General features: G+C 52.8%; 1 protein-coding gene across 2 annotated transcripts in view; it reads left to right on the forward strand.

Moving 5' to 3' along the window:
* The window catches only part of PPP2R2C (protein phosphatase 2 regulatory subunit Bgamma), a 116520-nt gene that overhangs the window by 54914 nt on the left and 42687 nt on the right, over positions 1 to 18919 (forward strand). For both annotated transcript variants that reach the window (XM_049886800.1, XM_049886801.1), the window contains exon 2: positions 15601 to 15698. In XM_049886800.1, the coding sequence (XP_049742757.1) occupies positions 15601 to 15698 (98 nt within the window). The remainder of the gene's footprint in view (positions 1 to 15600; positions 15699 to 18919) is intronic.

Genomic DNA, 18919 nt, shown 5'->3' on the forward strand with positions numbered 1-18919 from the left:
ACAGATGCCAGGCTGGCCAACTGACCTGGCCAGCCACCACGGTCAGCGTGGATCTGTGCCAGACCTCACATGTCCATCACAGGCACCTCCTCCTGGCACTTTGCACAGCCGGCAGCTCTTATTGTTGCTCTTTGCAAATAGAGAAACTGAGGCTTAGAGGGGTGGAATGACTCGTCCAAATCACACAGCCAGGACAAGGTGGGATTCAAGCCTGGCAGCCAACCCCAGATTCACACAACCTGTTCCCATTCCTTCTCTGTCTCTCTTGATCCTTCTATCTCTCCATATCACTTTCTCTCTTTTGTCTCTCTCTCTCTTAATCTTTCTCTCTCTCTCTCTTTCCCCTTCTCATTTATTAATTCTCCTCCCCTCCTTTTCCGTCAGCACCCAGGTAGTCCTGTGATTCACATAAATAATAATAACGATGATGGTGTTGAGCTACCCATCCCGTGGACAACCTGGGCAGCTCCATGGGGTTTTTACGTCCACGCTGCCTTATTTAATCCTCACACCCTCCCTGGTGACACCATTATCCCCACTTAGGAGCTCAGGAAACTGAGACTCAGAGAACCCGTGTGACCTGCTCTGAGCCAGGCACCCCCACGAGGGGGACAGGCCATCCTTGAGCTGCCCCTCCAGCCGTCAGCCATCACCGTGGCTGCAGGCCTCACACCCGACAGCTGGGCAGGGCCCTGGGAATCTTCATCTCTGGCTGGAAGCTGTGGGGCTTTCCAGAGCCCGGGGGCCTGGGCAGGCAGGCTGTGTTCCCTAAGCCCTCCCTCTATGCTGCCCCAGGACAGTTGCTGGCCTCATGCACCTTTGAGGGCCTGCAGGCCCGAGTGAGGGACATACCCAGAGGGCTGCACAAGAGGCGATTGGTGTGACCTGAGCTGACGCTGGCCTGGCTCAGGAAGACCCAGCAGCTCGGCCAGGCTGCTGACCACAGGCCAGCCCACAGGCCAGCCTACAGCTGCCCCCACCCAGTCTCTGACCATTTGCCCCTTATGGCCAAGCCAACATGCCCACCGCGAGGGCCCGTCTGGCCAGGCAGGGGGGCGCTGGCAGCCTTTGTATGCCTGACCCCATCCCTGAGCAGAAGGGCATCCTTACCGCACCCCTACTCTGGCTCACAGAGCAAGCAGCCTCAGTCGGCAGAGCCGGCTGCAGCCGTGGGCCAGGGTCCAGGACACGGGGCTGGTCACAGTTCCCAGCTCAGGCCAGGCCCTCTTTTGAGGACTGAGTTTCTGCTTGCAGAGAAAGGGACTTAGGGTAAAAATCACTGTGAGTACGAGAAATACCGCTCAGCCATAAAAGGAACTGAGCTCTGACCCGGATCACAGTCTGGGCCCGTCGAGTCCTCCCTGGTGGTAGCTGGCTTGGCTTGCAGACGATCCTTACGTGGCGTCTATCTTCCTGTGTGGGTCCCTGTATCCGACCTGCTGTTTTTATAACTCAGAGCTGATTAGGTTTAGAACCCACCCTACTTGGCATGGCCTAATTAACGCAACAAAGAAACCCTATTTCCATCAGATGGTATTTCTTGGTCTAGGGGACTGATTTCAGTACTTATTTTGGGGACACTTCAGTCTATAACGGTGACTTATAACAATATGTATGTGTTTTTCTCCTGGGTCTGTGGGCCAGGCGGCATCTCCTCGGATGCGGGCAGCCTGTCTCATGCACACGCTAGATATGGGTCAGGAAGAGTCTCTGCTGGTCTCGTTGGCTCTCTCCCCTCTTGGGTTGAACTGGCTATAGACTGGTCTGGGGTGGCCTCAGCTGAGGCGGGGGTCATCCTCCAGCCGGCCAGCCTGGAGTTGTATGAAGACAGAGGGGGGTCTGAGGAGGCCTGGGGAGAACCTGCACCCTGCTATGCCCACTACAGCCTGTTGGACAAAGCCAGACCCGTGGCCAGTGCAGAGTCGGGTGAAAATGGGCTCCACCGACGGATGGGGGCTGCAAAGTCACTTTGTGGGGTGTGTGGACACAGGAACCATGGATGGGCCATTGATGCATGGATCTGTCCTCTAGACCCCTCTTGGGGGCTGCTGTTTCAGGAGGCCCCTCAGCCACCCCCATCGACGCCCTGTCCTGAGCCATCACTCACTTGGGCCGCCTCTGCACCACCTGTGTCTCCCTTGACCAGGAGCACCCCCAGAAGACAGGCCCAGCCCCCCTTGTCTCCTTCTCCCCGTGTCCGGCTGGGTACAGAGAAGATGCTCAGAAAATGTGCTCACTGAGTCCCATCCTCACAGCCAGGGACTGCGTGCCAAGCCTCCTTCACCTCACGGGGACCTCTCACTCAGCAGCAGACAGAATTCTCTTTCCTCTCTCCTCACTGGCCTGGATGCCCTAAACCCACTGCTGTCAAGTCGATTCTGACTCATAGCGACCCCATAGGACAGAGTAGAACTGCACCATAGGGTTTCCAAGGCTGTAAATCTTCAGGAAGCAGACTGCCCCACCTTTCTCCCATGGAGCCGCTGGTGGTTTCAAACCGCCGACCGTTTGGTTAGCAGCCAAGCATGTTAACCACTGTATCACCAGGACTGGACGGCACTAGTTTAGTGCGACAATCTCTTCAGAAGCATCCAGCCTGGCTTTCCGAAGGCCATGTTCTGCTGTGGGCCCTAACATCCAACGGGCCAGTCTCGATGGTGACTGCAGTTATGGCGATGGAGTAGCAGGAGGAATTTCTCTCATGGGCATGTTCCTCTCCCCTTGCATCTGCAGGCTTTTGCCATGGTTTCCAGAGAACTTTCTAGTCTACTGAATCCTCTGACTCGCACATCAAAGCCAGGAGAACTGTGACCAGGCAGGAAGGACAATCCCCATTGTGTAGATACGTCATTCAGGGCACAGGGAGGGTGAGTGATCTGGATAAGCCACACAGCTAGTACACGTGGCCTGGGACGGGGGTGGTGTCTTCTTGTTGGAAGCCATGTGAGCAAACTCTTTCCCACACGGCCTATGGAGAAGAAATGCACCAGGAGCTGCTTCCCAGGGTCCTCCAGGCTCGTGCCCACACAGCGTCTTGTTTTGGTTTGTCTTCTCTCCACTCCTGGCTCTGGCTGCTGTTATAGGACTAGACCTGTCCTGGGCTGGCTGGTCACTTCGTCTCCACCTCTGACTGTTCCCTGAGTGTAGGTTGGACCGTAGGTTGGCACTCTGGCTCCCTAATAAGTTGGCTCTGGGCTTCTACTCAGGCTATGTCTACTACCTAGCACCAGGGTATTGACTCAAGTCCAGTGGCCCCTGAGCCCCCCTCCAACTGCTTCCTCCAAATCTGCCTTCCCCATTTGAGGGTTCCCTTGAGTGACAGCAGAAGGAAGAGGGGACCCCAAGAGTGGAAGGACAACAGTCTCACTCATGGTGGGTGACTTGTAGCACACCACCAGTCATGGATGGGCTTGGCAGACCTCACCCAATGGCTTATTTGAGACCCTGCACCTGGGGCTTCAGCCAGTGGCCACTTGGCATGAGGACAGGGACATGCCTGAGGAGAACATTGCAAAGGCTCTGCCCCTTATGTGCTGTGTGGCTTGGGCAAGTTGCTTTGCCTCACAGTGACCGAGTTTCCTCATCTGGACAGAGAAGTATAATGAGACGATAGGATTTTTTGGAGATTACAGTACTGGTACTTGGAAAACTTTAACCTTCATTCTTGAAGAATATTCTCATTGGATATAGACTTCTGGGTTGACAGTTCCCCCTCCCCCCTGCCCCCAGCATTTTAAAAGTGTTGTTCCATTGTCTTCTGAACTCCATTGTTTCTGATAAGAGGTCAGCGATAATTTGAATCATTGTGCCCCTGAACGTAATACTGTATCTTGCTATTTACTCTAGCCTAGGTGTTGTTTCCTTTGTATTTATTCTTCTTGGAGTTAGCTGAGCCTCTTAAATTTGTAAATTGTAAATTAAACTCTTAAAATCAAATTGGAGAATTTTTCAGTCATCATTTCTTCAAATCTTCCTTATATTCCATTCTTTCTGAAATGTCAATTATATATGCTAGAACTTATGATATCCTCCCACAGGTCCCTGAGTATCTGTATTGGTTTTTGTTGTTATTTGCTTCTTTTTTTTTTTTTTTTCCTTGTCTCTCAGTTCTTCAAACTGGGTAAATTCTGTTGATAGAACTTCAAGTTCAATAACTTTTCTGTCATATCAAATTTTTTGTTAAGTAATTAAGTAAATTTTCTATTTCATATGTTGTATTTTTTAAGTTATAGAATTTCCATTTAGTTCTTGAACTTTTTTTTATTGAGGTTAAATTCACATTGTTGTTTCTAGGTGCCATCAAGCTGGTTCCAATTTACAGTGACCAATGTACAACAGAATGAAACACTGCCTAGTCCTGTGCCAGTCCTGTGCCATCCTCATAGTTGTTGTTATATTTGAGCCCATTACTGCAGCCGCTGTATCAGTACGTTTCACTGAGGATCTTCCTCTTTTTTGATGACACTCTACTTCACCAAGCATGATGTCCTTCTCCAGGCACTGGTCCTTTCTGATAATATGTCTAAAGTAAGTGAGATGGAGTTTCACCATCCTTGCTTCTAAGGAGCATTCTGGCTGCACTTCTTCCAAGACAGATTTGTTTGTTCTTCTAGCAGTTCATTGTATATTTAATATTCTTTGATAACACTGTAATTCAATCACATCAATTCTTCTTTGGTTCCTTATCCATTATCCAGCTTTCACATGCATATGAGGTGACTGAAAACACCATGGCTTAGGTCAGGTGCACCTTAGTCCTAAGAGTGATATCTTGGCTTTTTAACACTTTAAAGAGGTCTTTTGCAGCAGCATATTTGCCCAGTGCAACGTGTCTTTTGATTTCTTGACTGCTGCTTCCATGGGTGTTGATTGTGGATCCAAGTAAAATGAAATCCTTGACAACTTCAATCTTTTCTCTGTCTATCATGATGTTGCTCATTGGTCCAGTTGTGAGGATTTTTGTTTTCTTTATGTTGAGGTGCAATCCATACTGAAGGCTGAAGTCTTTGATCTTCATTAGTAAGTGCTTCAAGTCCTCTTCACTTTCAGCAAACAAGGTTGTGTCAAAGGATCAGTAGTTGGAAAATATGGCCTTGGTGATAGAAACGACATCAGAGATCACATGATAGAATTTTGCAAGACCAATGATTTATTAAGTGGAAATACCTTTCTTCAACAACATAAATGGTGACTGTACACATGGCCCTCACCAGATGGAATACACAGCGAATTAAATCAACTACATCTGTGGAAAGAAACAGTGGAGAAGCTCAATATCATCAGTCAGAACAAGGCCAGGGGCCAACTGTGGAGCAGACCATCAATTACTGATATGCAACTTCAAGGTGAAGCTGAAGAGAATTAAAACAAGTCCACAAGAGCCAAAGTTTGACCTTAAGTAAGTACCACCTCAATTTAGAGTCATCTCCAGAGTAGATTTGACTTATTGAACACTAATGACTGGAGACCACACGAGTTGTGGGATGACATCAAGGGCATCATACATGAAGAAAGCAAAAGGTCATTAAAAAGAAAGAAAAGATCAAAGTGGATGTCAGAAGAAACTCTGAAACTTGCTCTTGAACATAGAGTAGCTAAAGCAAACGGAAGAAATGATGAAGTCAAAGAGCTGAACAGAAGATTTCAAAGGACAGATTGAGAAGGCAAAGTAAAGTATTATAATGATTGTGCAAAGACCTGGAGATAGAAAACCTAAAGGGAAGAACATGCTCACTTGGCATTTCTCAGTCTGAAAGAACTTAAGAAAATATTCAAGCCTGGAGTCGCAATGTTGGAGGAAATTCACATCACACACAATTAACGGTTTTGAAGTGAACAGTTCAGTGGTGTTCACCGGATTCACAATGTTGTGTGGCCATCACCTCTGTCTAGTTTCAGAATCCTTCGTAACCCTAGAAGACCCTTCTGTCCGCTAAATAGTCACTCTCTACTTCTCGTTCCCCTCCTCCCCTGGTAACCACTAATCTGCTTGTCTTTATGGCTTTGCCTATTCTGGGTGTATTATACAAAAAGGATCATACAATATGTGACCTTTTGTGTCTGGCTTCTTTCACTCAGCGTAAAATTTCAGGTTTATCCAAGTTGTAGCATGTATCAGAACATCATTGCTTTTTGTGGCTGAGTAATTCTTTTTTTATAGTTTCTCTGTTGAGATGTTTTTTTTTTTTTCATTCAGCATGAGCATATTTTGCTTAACATACTTGAACATAGTTATCATCTTAATTTCTTAGTGCTGCTATAACTGAAATAACACAAGTGGGTGGCTTTTAGGAACAGAAATGTATTTTATCACAGTTTAGGAGCCTAGAAGTCCAAATTCAGGGCACCAGCTCTTTTCGGCTTCTGTCCCTCAGCTCCTTGGCCATCTTCATGTTGCGTGGCAGCTCTCCTCCCCTGTCTGTGCTTGTTTTCTTCTGTCCCTCAGCTCCTTGGCCACGTTCCTGTTGTGTGGCATCTCTCTTCCCCTGTCTGTGCTTGTTTGCTTCTGTCCCTTAGTTCCTTGGCCATCTTCACGTTGCGTGGCATCTCTGCTCCCCCATCTCTGTTTGCTTCTGTCCCTCAGCTCCTTGGCCATGTTCATGTTGCGTGGCATCTCTCTTCCTCTGTCTGTTCCTCAGCTGCTCCTTTTGTATGTCAAAAGTGACTGGCCTAAGACACACCCTACACTGACCTGGCCTCATTAACATCACAAAGAACCGCTATTCCTGGATGGGATTCTACCTACGTGCATAGGGTTAGGGTTTACTACATGTATTTTGAGGGGACACAGTCCAATCATAACAATTATAACAGCTAATTTAAAAAATCTTTGTATCACATTTAAGACATTTCAGATCAGTTTCCATCGATCGTCCATTATCTTAAGTATAGGCTGTTGCTCTTGTTGGTGGTGCTGTTGAGTCAATTTTTGACTCTTCTTAATCCCATGTGACAGAGAACTACCCCACTGGGTTTCCTAGGCTATAATCTTCACAGGAGCAGACTGCCAGGTCTTTCTCCCATGGAGCCTCTGGGAGGGTCTGAACCACCAGCCTTTCAATTAGCAGCTGAGCGAGTGCTTAGCTGTTGCACCACTGGGGCTCTTTTAAATATGGGTTATCTTTTCCTATTTCTTTGTATGTGAAGTAATTTTGGATTGCATCATGGGTGTTGTGAAGCCTCTATGTTTTTATTATTTTCCTCCCAAAGCAGTTTTGTATTGTTTTTGCAGATAGTTAACTTTGTTGAACTCAACTGTAAACTGTCTCCCTGGTGGTGAGCAGCAGCACAAATGTCAGTTCAATTCTTTTAGCCTCAGCTGGGCTTCTTGGGGTCTGTCCTGTGCCTGCATGGTTTGGATCAGCCAAAGATATGTGCAGAGTTCATATGTCATAATATGGGGCCGGCTCTGTGGTCCTCTCCTTTCCAGGACTCATTTCCTCACTTTACAGCTGCTGGCATTTCCCTGGGCTCTGAATTCAGGCTCAGCAAGCCAGTAAGACCGCTGTTTTCTCTCTGGGTTTTAGAAGCCACATGACAGACTGAGACCTGTCCTCTGGCTAAAACCAGAATCCTCGTAGTCGAGTCGATTCCATCTTATAGTGACCCTGTAGGACATAGAGTTCCCACGGAGCGCCACACAAAGTGGGAAAACTGACCCAGTGCTGTTCTTCTCTTCCCATTTCTGACTGCCCTGTGGTGTCTGTCTGCATTTGACCACTCTCCTGTACCTTCAGAGAGTTTCCCTCTCTTTTTGGTCAAGGGTTTATGGTTGTTGTCTTGAGAGGGTTAGTCCAGTGAGAGTTACTAGGCTGTTCCCAGAAGGAATTTTCCGAGGAGAGCTTTGTCAAGAAATGTGAGTTAATATTAGTGACCATGTTACTGTGTTACCCTCTACATTCCAGGCATTGTGCTGGACTCCAGGGGGGTTCAGAGCAGAGGAGGACCCCAGTCTTTCCCCTCTGCTGGAGAGAGGCAGGTGGGCACAGGCAGCACCATGAGGAAGGGTTCAGTTCCCAGAGGGCACACAGTGGGCAGCACCCCTTACTTGCAGGAGATAACACTGAATTGGGGGAGGGGGAGCTGCCTAGGAAGGCTTCCTGGAGGAGGCGGCATTGGGGCTGGAGGTGTGTCAAACATTTCAAGATGAGGAGTTGAGCATCCTTTACAGAAGAGCCACCAAAATACCTGATCTCATGGCTTTGCTGATGGAAACTTCTAGCTTTCAGGGGAGATAATGTTTCCTAAAACAAACTCAAGAAGTTGCTTATTATAGTAAACACTTTTGGTAAACCCTGACAGATCTGCCAGCCCCTTCCTGGACCTGAGGAAGCAGGCCATAGCCTGGATGGATCAAAGGGAATTTGAGGTCTAGTAGTTGCTCAGAGTCACTATACCGAAAAGAATTGGTCAACATTCAACCATTTCAGGGGTAGCACATGATCAGGAACTGATGGTACGGAAGGAAGAAGTCCAAGCTGCTCTGAAGGCATTGGTGAAAAACAAGGCTCCAGGAATTGATGGAATATCAATTGAGATGTTTCAACAAACGGAAGCAGTGCTGGAGGCTCTCACTTGTCTATGCCAAGAAATATGGAAGACAGCTTCCTGGCCAACTGACTGGAGGAGATCCATATTTATGCCTATTCCAAAGAAAGGTGATCCAACTGAATGTGGAAATTATAGAACAATAGCATAACAACGATTGTGAAGATGGCGCAGGACCGGGCAGTGTTTCGTTCTGTTGTACGTAGGGTCTCTATAAGTCGGAATCCAGTCGATGGCACCTAACAACAGCACCATTTGCTCTGGAAGAGAGACCTGGTGATCTCCTTCTGAAAACTAGCCAGTGAAAACCTATGGATCACAATAGAATGTTGTCTCATATGGTGCTATGGTAAAGTAAGGGATCAGCAAAAACGGGGGAGACCGTTCATGAAACGGGTTAACACAATAACTGCAACAATGGGCTTAAACATGCCAACGATCATGAACATGGTGTACGACCACACGGTGTTTTGTTCTGTTGTACGAAAGGCTGCCAGGAGTTGGAGCTGACTCGACAGCAGCTAAAAACAAGTTTCTCATAAATGTTTGCAGAACAGGGCTGGAGGGGCTGGTGGTCAGGACCTCCAAGCCTGCACAGTGAGCTTTGGCTCCAAGTCCGTCTCCCGTGCTCCTGCACTGGCCGCTGTGAATTCCGAGGGGGGCGAGGCAGAGCTGAGAAGGAGCTTGGCTGTCTGTCCAGGAGGCCCTGGAAGCTCCCCACCCTCAGAGTCACTCTTTCTCCCAGGCCCTTCCACCCACATGATCTCAATTGAGCATCTGATCCTGGCAGAATGCCATCACTTTTCAGATGATAAAACTGAAGCTTGGAGGAGTGGCGTGACCTCCCCGAGGCCACCACATGCTCAGTGCTGGGCCCGACCCCAAACCTCTGGCTGGTCCTCGACTTGCCTGCGAGGCTGTCGCCTGGTGGAGCTGGGGTGCTCCACCTCCTCTCTGTCCAGCAGGGGTAACGGTAGCATCTCTCTCAGGGCTGGCGCGAGGTGCAGAGGAGGCAGAGGCTGTGTAACGGACACACCAGTTCTAAGTCCCCCGCGGAGGCTCCTGTCCGTTGCTGTGGTAACCACTCATCCTTTGTGGGTGGTACTCATGCTGGGTGACACCAGTTACATTGGGGTCTTAACAGCATTGTTTTTCCATCATAAAAACAATGCACATTCGTTACAGAAAATATAGGAAAATAGAAAGAGGAGGAAATGTTTTATTTCAATTACCTTAAAACAACCTCTGTTAATATTTTGGAAAATTTCCTTCCAGCTTTTTTTCCCCCTGTGCCCAGTTTGTTTGCTTATTTAACCTGGTTGTGGTCATAAAAAAATTTTATGTGCAATTTTACATCCTGCTCTTTCCTCCTTAAAAAAACCAAAAACGGGTTGTTGTGGAGTCGATTCTAACTCATGGTGGCCCCGTGAGTACCAGAGTAGAACTGTGCTCCCTGGGGATTTTTAGTGGCTGATTTTTTGGAAGGAGATTGCCAGGCCTTTCTTCTGAAGTGCCTCTGGGTAGACTCAAACCTCCAACCTCCCGGTTAGCAGCAGAAACTGTTAAGCATTTGTACCACCCAGGGCCCCTCAGTAGGAGGCAGCAGGACCCACGTTACATGCAGGACCCCCAGCTCTGCTGGGCAGTAGCACAGGCTCAACAGAGACGTCCCTGGGTTCCTGGGGCCAGGGCAGGCTGCCTGGAGGGCCCGAGCCCGTCCCTGACTCCGCGCTCAGGCACTGACACACTCCTGCAGCGCTGCCTTCCTTGCGTTGTGTTGTCTCTTCAATGAAGCGGTGGTGCTTGTCTTGATCAGCGCCTGCGTCCAGCCCTTTATGCTTCCAAACCACCTTCTCTCTTCTGTCGCCGCCCAAGCTGGCCTCTACCCATGGCTCAGAGGCCAGTGCAGATGAGCAGCTGCCTCAGGAAGCTTCAGTTGGGGAAAGAAAGACATCTGTAAACGGATAGAACTGGAGTGTGGCGCCATGCAGGCCCCCTTCCAGCCTAGGGAGAACAGCCGCCACTCACAGAGACAGACCCTTGCCCCGCGGGGGAGAGACCATAGACAGTAAAAGTGTTAGAGGAAAAAAACTCAGTGCCGGTTGGGTTCTGGGTTTGAGGTGGGTGAGGACAGCACTTTAAAAAAATGCACTTTACTTTTTAGTGCTGTTTTTACAGAAAATTTGCACAGTAAGTACAGAATTCCCACGTGTCCCCGTTCCGCTGCCCACAGTTTGTGCCATTACTAACATTCCTGTGGTCCATTTGTCACAACTGATGAGGCGATATTGATACGTTATTGCTAACTAAAGCCCACGGTTTACATGAGGGCTCACTCTCTGTAGAGCGTCCTGTGGGCTTTGACAAGTGCACCGCGTCAGGTGTCCACTGTGACAGCGCCGTGCGGAATAGTCTCATGGCCCTAAAAGTGCTCTGTGCCCCACCGTTCATCTCCTCTCCCCACAGCAACCGCTGACCTGTTCACTGTCTCTAGTTTCCAGAATGTCACATAGTTGGAATCACACAATATGTAGCCTTTTCAGACCGGCTTCACTCACTGCATCGTTGTTGTTGTTGTTAGGTGCCATCAAGTCGGTTCCCACGCATAGCGACCCGGTGTACAAGAGAACAAAACACTGTCCAGTCCTGCGCCATCCTCACAATCGTTGTTCTGCCTGAGCCTGTTGCAGCCACTGTGTCAGTCCACCTCGTCGAGGGTCTTCTTCTTTTTCGCTGACCCTCTACTTTACTAAGCATGATGTCCTTCTCCAGGGACCGATCCCTCCTGAGGACATGTCCAAAGTATGTGAGACAAAGTTTCACCATCCTCGCTTGCAAGGAGCATTCTGGTTGTACTTCCAAGGCAGGTTTGTCCCTTCTTTTGGCAGTCGGTGATATATTCAACGTTCTTCACCAGCACCATCTGTCAAAAGTGTCAATTCTTCTTTGTTCTTCCTTATTCATTGTCCAGCTTTCACATGCATATGAAGTGGTTGAAAACACCATCGCTTGGGTCAGGTGCACCTTAGTCCTTAAAGTGACATCTTTCCTTTTTAACGCTTTAGAGAGGTCCTTTGCAGCAGATTTGTCCAATGCAACGCAATAACTGCTGCTTCCATGGGTGTTGATTGGATCCAAGTAAAATGAAATCCTTGACAGCCTCAGTCTTTGCTCGATTTATCATGATGTTGCTTGTTGGTCCAGTTGTGACCACTTAGCAGTGTGCATTTAAGGTTCCTCCCTGTCTTTTCATGACTTGGTAGCTCGTTTCTTTTCACCACGGAGCAGTCCTGCGTTGTACGGACAGAGACCACCGGCTGAGGGAGCTCTTCCTTGCTTCCAGATTTTGGCAATTGTGGATAAAGTTGTTGTAATCATTCAGGTGCAGGTTTCTGCCTGGACAGGTGGCACTTTCTGACAGGGTGATTGGAGGTGGGCAGTGGCTGTGTGGACTCGAGGGAAGTGAGGGGTGGCCACACCAGTACCCCCAGGGGAAGCACTCCAGGAGGGGGCAGGTCTTGAGGGGGACGGTGCCCATGTTTTTCGATCAGAGTTTGGAGTGGATGAGCGAGGTGGACAGTAGGAGAGGAGGCTGGCTTCTCTCTTGAGCTGTAAGCACGAAGCCCCGTGGTGTACAACAGTGAATGTGGGTTTATCTTGGGTCTGTGGTGGGGCCAGTGCAGGTGTGGCTGGGCTTGCCCGGCCTCTACAGTCAGCATGGACTGCACCTCTGCCTCCCGGGACCTCAGACGAGCCTGGGCACACCCATCCCTGGCGATCGCAGGGGCCAGACAGCAAACCTGGTGCGGTGTCCCCTCCAGGCTCTGCCGAGAGCTTGTCTGCTGACGGATGTCCTCCTGGCCAAGCCCAGGGTCAGGATGGGGTGGGGGCCGCTCAGCCAGGACAGGGAGCATGGATGCAGGGTCCACCTGGGGTTGCAGGTCATGCAGGCCTCTGGACCGTGTAAGCCCCTCGTCTTTACTCAGAGGGTCTCAGGCGGGGGAGGGACATGACAGGGCTTGTGCTTGATGTGCCTTGGAGGCTCGACTCCGGGCAGTGAGGAGGACAAGGGGAGGGGCTGATGCAGGAACCAGGTAGGAGGTGCTGAGGGGTGGGTTCTGGATGCTTACGGAGGCTGAGGCAGTAGGGTCGGGGGTGGGCATGGGGGCATCAAGGGTGATGCCCAGAGCTGGCCTGAGCGGAGGGTGGCGTTGCTATCCCCTTGCCAGGTGTTGCAGTGGGCAGGTGGGGGAGGCAGTGGAGTTTTGAGCAGACAGCTGCAGTGCCTGGAGCCTACCCACCCCCTGGGGCTATCAGGAGAGCTGAGGTGGGGCCAGGAGACCTCTGGCTGGGGAGGAGGAGGTGGACTGTGGTGCAGCAGGGCCAAAGGACGGCGGGCAGGGCTGTGACTCACTGGAAAGTAGCACACCTATTGGCTAAGCTGGTTCACGGGTTTCTGTACCCAGAGTCCACCGCCGGAAAGGTAGCTACCCTGCTCAGCCCTCTCCAGCTGTTACCCGCTTGGGCATACCAGACAGTGTTCTAGAATTTCCTGTTTTTTTTTTAAGATGTACTGGAAACGCAGATTTTTATGTGGAATTCTCTCCTTTTCAAATGTTAGTAACGAATTCAGATTAAAAACAAATGTCATCATATGGCCCCACTAAAGCGTGTTGGCAGCGAGGCCCATGGCTCCTCGTTGATGAGCTTCAGTGAAGGGCCGCCTGGGTCCTTCTGCAGGCCAGCTCTCCTCTCTGACCAGGCTAGCCCCCCCGCCCACGCTCCTCTCAGATCCAGGCTAGCCCTCCACCCCTGCCCTCTTCTCTGACCAGTCAAGTCCCCTGTGCTGCCCCCCTCTCTGACCCAGGCTAGCCCCCTGCCGTCTTCCTCTCTGACCCAGGCTAGCACCCCCACCCCTGCCCTCCTCTCTGACCCAGGCTAGCCCTCCTTGTCCTCCCCTCTGACCCAGGCTAGGCCTCTCACCCACCCCTGCCCTCCTCTCTGACCCAGGCTAGCCCTCCTTGTCCTCCCCTCTGACCCAGGCTAAGCCCCCATCCACCCCTGCACTTCCCTCCGACCCAGCCCTGGGCCCCCAGTCGTTCTCCACTCCCCATCCTGTGACTCAGACTCAGGAATGTTGGTGGCAGAATGCCATTTCCTCTGTCTCAAATGGAGAAACCCAGGCTTGGAGGTGGGGTGGCCCTTTCTGTCAGTCTCCAGGGGTTGGGGTGATCCCATGGGAAGTTCCTGGGCACCTTGAAGTGTGGGGTTTATGGTCTGGAAGCAGGGTTGGGAGGCACGTGTGTCAGGTACACCCAGAGAGGAATGAAGTGTCCAGGACCGCGGACTGGGGAAAACCCCGGAGGCCTTCCTGGAGGTGGGCCTTACTGCTAGGTTTGAGGGGAGGGGCAGTCTACCCTCAGCCCTCCATGTGCTGGGCCCTGGGCAGGCGCCTGAGGGAAGGCCTCGTTTGTCTGCAGAGACCCTGCCAGGTGTCCTGCCTGAAGGTGGAGGCTAGGCCAGTGCAGGCAGCTCAGACACCAGCTTGGTGTCCAGTGCCAGGGACTAGAGAGTTGGTGTCCCCCACAGCTGCCCCGGGGCCCCTGCCACATCCTCTGAGGGCGTGGGGTGGGTACTGTCCCTTCCCAGCCCAGCCAGTCCTGCGCCTGCCCCTGGTCCTCTCACCCCGGCCTCCCCGGGCTTGTCCTTCAGGGCCCATATCCCCTAAGGCAGTTGGATGAGTGTCCCAGGACTGCCATGACAAAGTGCCCAAACTGGGGGTGGGGCCTTAGAGTAGCAGAAACGTATCTTCTCACGGTTCTGGAGGCCAAGAGTCCAAAGTCAAGGTGTGGGCAGGGCATGTTCTCTCTGGAGGCTCTATGGGAGGACCCTCCCTTGTCTCCCCAGCTTCTGGTGTTGCTGGCATCCCTTGGCTTGTAGACTCATCACCCCAATATCTGCCTCCCTCATCACCTCCGTCTTTTGCAGGGACACAATTCAACCACAACAGGCCCAAGGGGAGACACTGGCACAGGCCACTTTGTGTGCCTGGCCTTTGCCACCCCCTCCCCCGGGGCACCCCCCTTCAAGGACCCGCCAGCCTGGCCTCTCTTGCGCTTTTCCCACCCCAACCCACTAAAATGGCCCTCCCTTTCCTGGGACCCTGTGTATTCTCACGCTGGGTACCCCCGACTCTGAGTGGTGGTGTTGGGGGCGCCTAGAGCATCACCACGGGGGTTCCCCTGACTCTGAGCGGTGGGACCGGGGCGGGGCTAGAGCATCCCCCGTGTGTTCTCACGCTGGGTCCCTCCAACTCTGAGCGGCAGGGCGGGGGTGCCTAGGCCCACCCCTCACGTGTTCTCACACCAGGTCCTCCGAGGCTCTGGCCCTGGTGGGAGGGGAGGGTTGTTTTGTCTCAGTGGCTCTGGTCTAGCAGGGCTGGGTTGGGTTTGAGGAGCTCAGATTTGACTCTACCTTACCCAGGTCAGCAGGTGAGAGCACCCCACCTGCTTCCTGGAGGAAGGGAAGGAAGAGAGAACATAGTGGGGAGCCTCGGGGGTCTCTGTCCAGCAGCCTATGGGGAGGGAACAGGGGGGATCCGTCAGCTGGGCGCTGGGCAGGGAACGCTGCTGAACCCCCAGGGATGGGGTGCCCAGGGCAGGGTCACTCAGGGAGGGGGTCACCCAGGGATGGGGCACCCAGGGAGGGAGCCACCCAGGGATGGGGTGCCCAGGGATAGGGTGCCCAGGGAGGGGGCCACCCAAGGATGGGGTGCCCAGGGAGGGGGTGCCCAGGGACGGCCCCTGGGGAGGGGGTGCCCAGGGAAGGAGCCACCCAGGGGTGGGGTGCCCAGAGATGAGGTGCCCTAGGAGGGGACGGGATGGGGTGCCCAGGGATGGGTGCCCAAGGATGGGGTGCCCAGGGAGGGGGCCACACAGGGATGGGGTCCCCAGGGATGGGGTATGCAGGCGCAGTCTCTCTGATGTCCCTAAGTGCTGTCAGATGGGCAGCCCTGGGTCCTCACACCAACCCTCCTGTCTCTCACCCCCACAGCTGACATCATCTCCACCGTTGAGTTCAACCACACCGGGGAGCTGCTGGCCACGGGCGACAAGGGCGGCCGGGTTGTCATCTTTCAGCGGGAGCCAGAGGTGAGCCAGGGTTTGGGGGCGGGGGCTGTGGTCTGCGCGACCCACGGAGAATCGTGCTCCTTGGGGGTGCTCCCTGGCTGCCTTTCCCACGATTGGAGCTGGCGGAGGATATACTGGGCCCTGGAGCCGGGAACGGGACCGGGTCAGCACTGGGTCCCTGCCCACAGCCCCCATACCCCACAGATGCTTGCTGCCTGCTGATGTGTGTCGCGCTCTTTCTGGACACCAGGGGCAGAGATGAGGCCGAGATGCTTCTGATAACAGGGCAGGAGCTGGGCCAGGAAGGGAGAGCTAGAGGCTTCAACTCTGTCCAGCTTTTGAGTTGAGGTTTCTGCCTAGCCCTGGACCTGGCCCAGGGGGACTGGCTGTCTTCCAGGGTCTGGGTGAGGGGGTGCCATTCCTACAACACCGAGAGAGGTTTGGGATGAATGGCCCCATTTATTGAGCACCTACCACCAGACCCCGTGTGTGCTGCAGAGGCCCCTCTCTCTCTTCACTGCCCATCTTGGGGTTGGGGTTTACCTCATTTCACAGACACAGAGATGGGTGGGCAGCACACCAGGCACCAGGCAGTCACCCACCCTGCCTCAGAGGGGTCCTGGCGCCCATCAGTGTGGGCCTGAGATGAGACGCTGAAGAAGGAAGGGTGTGAACCCCAGAAGGTGTGAGGGAGAAGAGGGGAAGGAATTAGAGGGAAGGCACAAAGGAGGGAGAGGAGGAGGAGGGAAGGAGTAGGAGGGTGTCAAAGACAGGAGGATGAGGAGGGGGAGGAGGGAAGAGGGAAAGAAGGTGGAGGGAGGGGGAGGGGAGGAGGGGAGACTGCAGTAGCGTCCTCTTCTCCTCCAGATCCCCCTCCCCCCTGCAGCTGATGCTCTTGAGGGCTGGCTCTCCCCGTGTTGCTCACAGAACCCTGTGGCTTCAGTTGGGTGCTACAATTACTCCCCTTTTCCAGATGAGGAGCTGGGACAGAGACTGGCTAAAGAGCTCAGAGCCCGGAGTCAGCTGCCTCCAGCTGAGTAGGGGGCTGTGAGGGACCATGAGGAGAGTCAGCTGTCTCCAGCTGAGTAAGGGGCCATGAGGATGCAGTGAGGGGAGTCGGCTGTCTCCAGCTGAGTGAGGGGCCCTGAGGGGCTGTGAGGATGCAGTGAGGGGAGTCAGCTGTCTCCACCTGAGTGGGGGGCTATGAGGATGCAGTGAGGGGAGTCGGCTGTCTCCAGCTGAGTGAGGGGCTGTAAGGGGCTGTGAGGATGCAGTGAGGGGAGTCGGCTGTCTCCAGCTGAGTGAGGGGCCATGAGGATGCAGTGAGGGGAGTCGGCTGTCTCCAGCTGAGTGAGGGGCCCTGAGGGGCTGTGAGGATGCAGAGAGGGGAGTCGGCTGTCTCCAGCTGAGTGAGGGGCAGTGAGGGGCTGTTAGGATGCAGTGAGGGTAGTCGGCTGTCTCCAGCTGAGTAAGGGGCTGTAAAGGGCTGTGAGGATGCAGTGAGGGGAGTCGGCTGTCTCCAGCTGAGTGAGGGGCTGTGAGGGGCCACGAGGATGCAGTGAGGGGAGTCAGCTATCTCCAGCTGAGTGAGGGGCCATGAGGATGCAGTGAGGGGAGTTAGCTGTCTCCAGCTGAGTGAGGGGCTGTGAGGGGCTCTGAAGATGCAGTGAGTGGAGTCGGCTCTATCCAGCTGAGTGCGGGGTCATGAGGATGCAGTGAGGGGAGCCAGCTGTCTCCAGCTGAGTGAGGGGCTGTGAGGGGCTCTGAAGATGCAGTGAGGGGTGTCAGCTGCCTCCAGGTGAGTGAGGGGCCACAAGGATGCAGTGAGCAGAGTCAGCTGTCTCCAGCTGAGTGAGGATCTGTGAGGGGCCGTGAGGATACAGTGAGGGGAGTTAGCTGTCTCACTGTCTCATTGTCCACAGGGATGCCAGTCAAAGCCCCCTTTCGCAACGTCCAGAAAAAGATTAAATGGGCAGATATAAGTTTCTTAATTTTTAATTTTTCTGCTTTAAGTTTTTCTTAATTCTGGTCCCTGACCCTTGTTTCAGAGCCAGGGCTCCTGGGAGATGAAGTGAACTGGAGGCAAAAATATTGAAGAGCTTTAAAGTTTCTCAGGCAGAAGACAGCAGCATGTAAATAATTGTAAACACAGATAACATTTTTAAAAGTTGACAGAAAACATACAGCTGCACTTGGTCCCTTGTCCTTGTTTGGGTCCTGGGCAGATATGTTTCTGTTGGGATTTTATGTTGTCCATATAAACATGAGTCATCTCCAGGCAACATGATCCCTGGTCCATGGGGTGGACTCGGCACCCTCACCATTTGGGCTCTACCGACCCATTGCTGTCAAGTCGATTCCAACTCATGGCAACCCCATAGGACAGAGTAGAACTGCCCCATAGAGTTTCCAAGGAGCAGCTGATGAATGCCAACTGCTGACCTTTTGCTTAATAGCTGTAGCTCTTAACCACTATGCCACCAGGGTTTCCAGCAGGAGGGTCTTTATCATAGGGGCTCTGCTGCCTAAGCAGGACAGGAATGCCCAGGAAAGCCAGTAGAAGGTTCTATCCCAGGTCTGAGATCTCAGGGTATCCAGCCCCCATGTCCTGCTGGCTCCAACACACATCTGTTCTTCGAGAGAGCAACATCTCAGAAACACGGGATGCATACAGGTCAGAGACACAAAGGAGGTCAGACCTCAGTGGAGGGAGTGACTGCTTAGTGGACACTCCACCTGAGGCGGGTCGCAGTCTCCCAAGCTTCCCTCCCATCTTTAAAACAGGGACAGTCTTGGCACTCAGTGCTGAGGGGCTGTGAGGATGCAGTGAGGACACAGTGAGGGGCTGTGAGGACACCATGAGGGGCTGAGGACACAGTGAGGATGCAGTGAGGGGCTGTGAGAATACAGTGAGTGGCTGTGAGGACACAGTGAGGATGCAGCAAGGGGCTGTGAGGGGCTGTGAGGACACACTGAGGGGCTGTGAGGACACAGGATGCAATGAGGGGCTGTGAGGGGCTGTGAGGGGCTGTGGGGACACATTGAGGGGCTGTGAGGACACAGGATGCAGTGAGGGGCTGTGAGGGGCTGTGGGGACTTAGGGGCTGAGGACACAGGGAAGATGCAGTGAGGACACAGTGAGGGGCTTTGAGGACACAGTGAGGACACAGTGAGGAGTTGAGGACACAGTGAGGATGCAGTGAGGGGCCATGAGGACACAGTGAGGGGCTGTGAGGATGCAG

Source organism: Elephas maximus, chromosome 5, assembly GCF_024166365.1.
Source record: "Elephas maximus indicus isolate mEleMax1 chromosome 5, mEleMax1 primary haplotype, whole genome shotgun sequence".
In the NCBI taxonomy this organism is placed as follows: Eukaryota; Metazoa; Chordata; class Mammalia; order Proboscidea; family Elephantidae; genus Elephas; species Elephas maximus.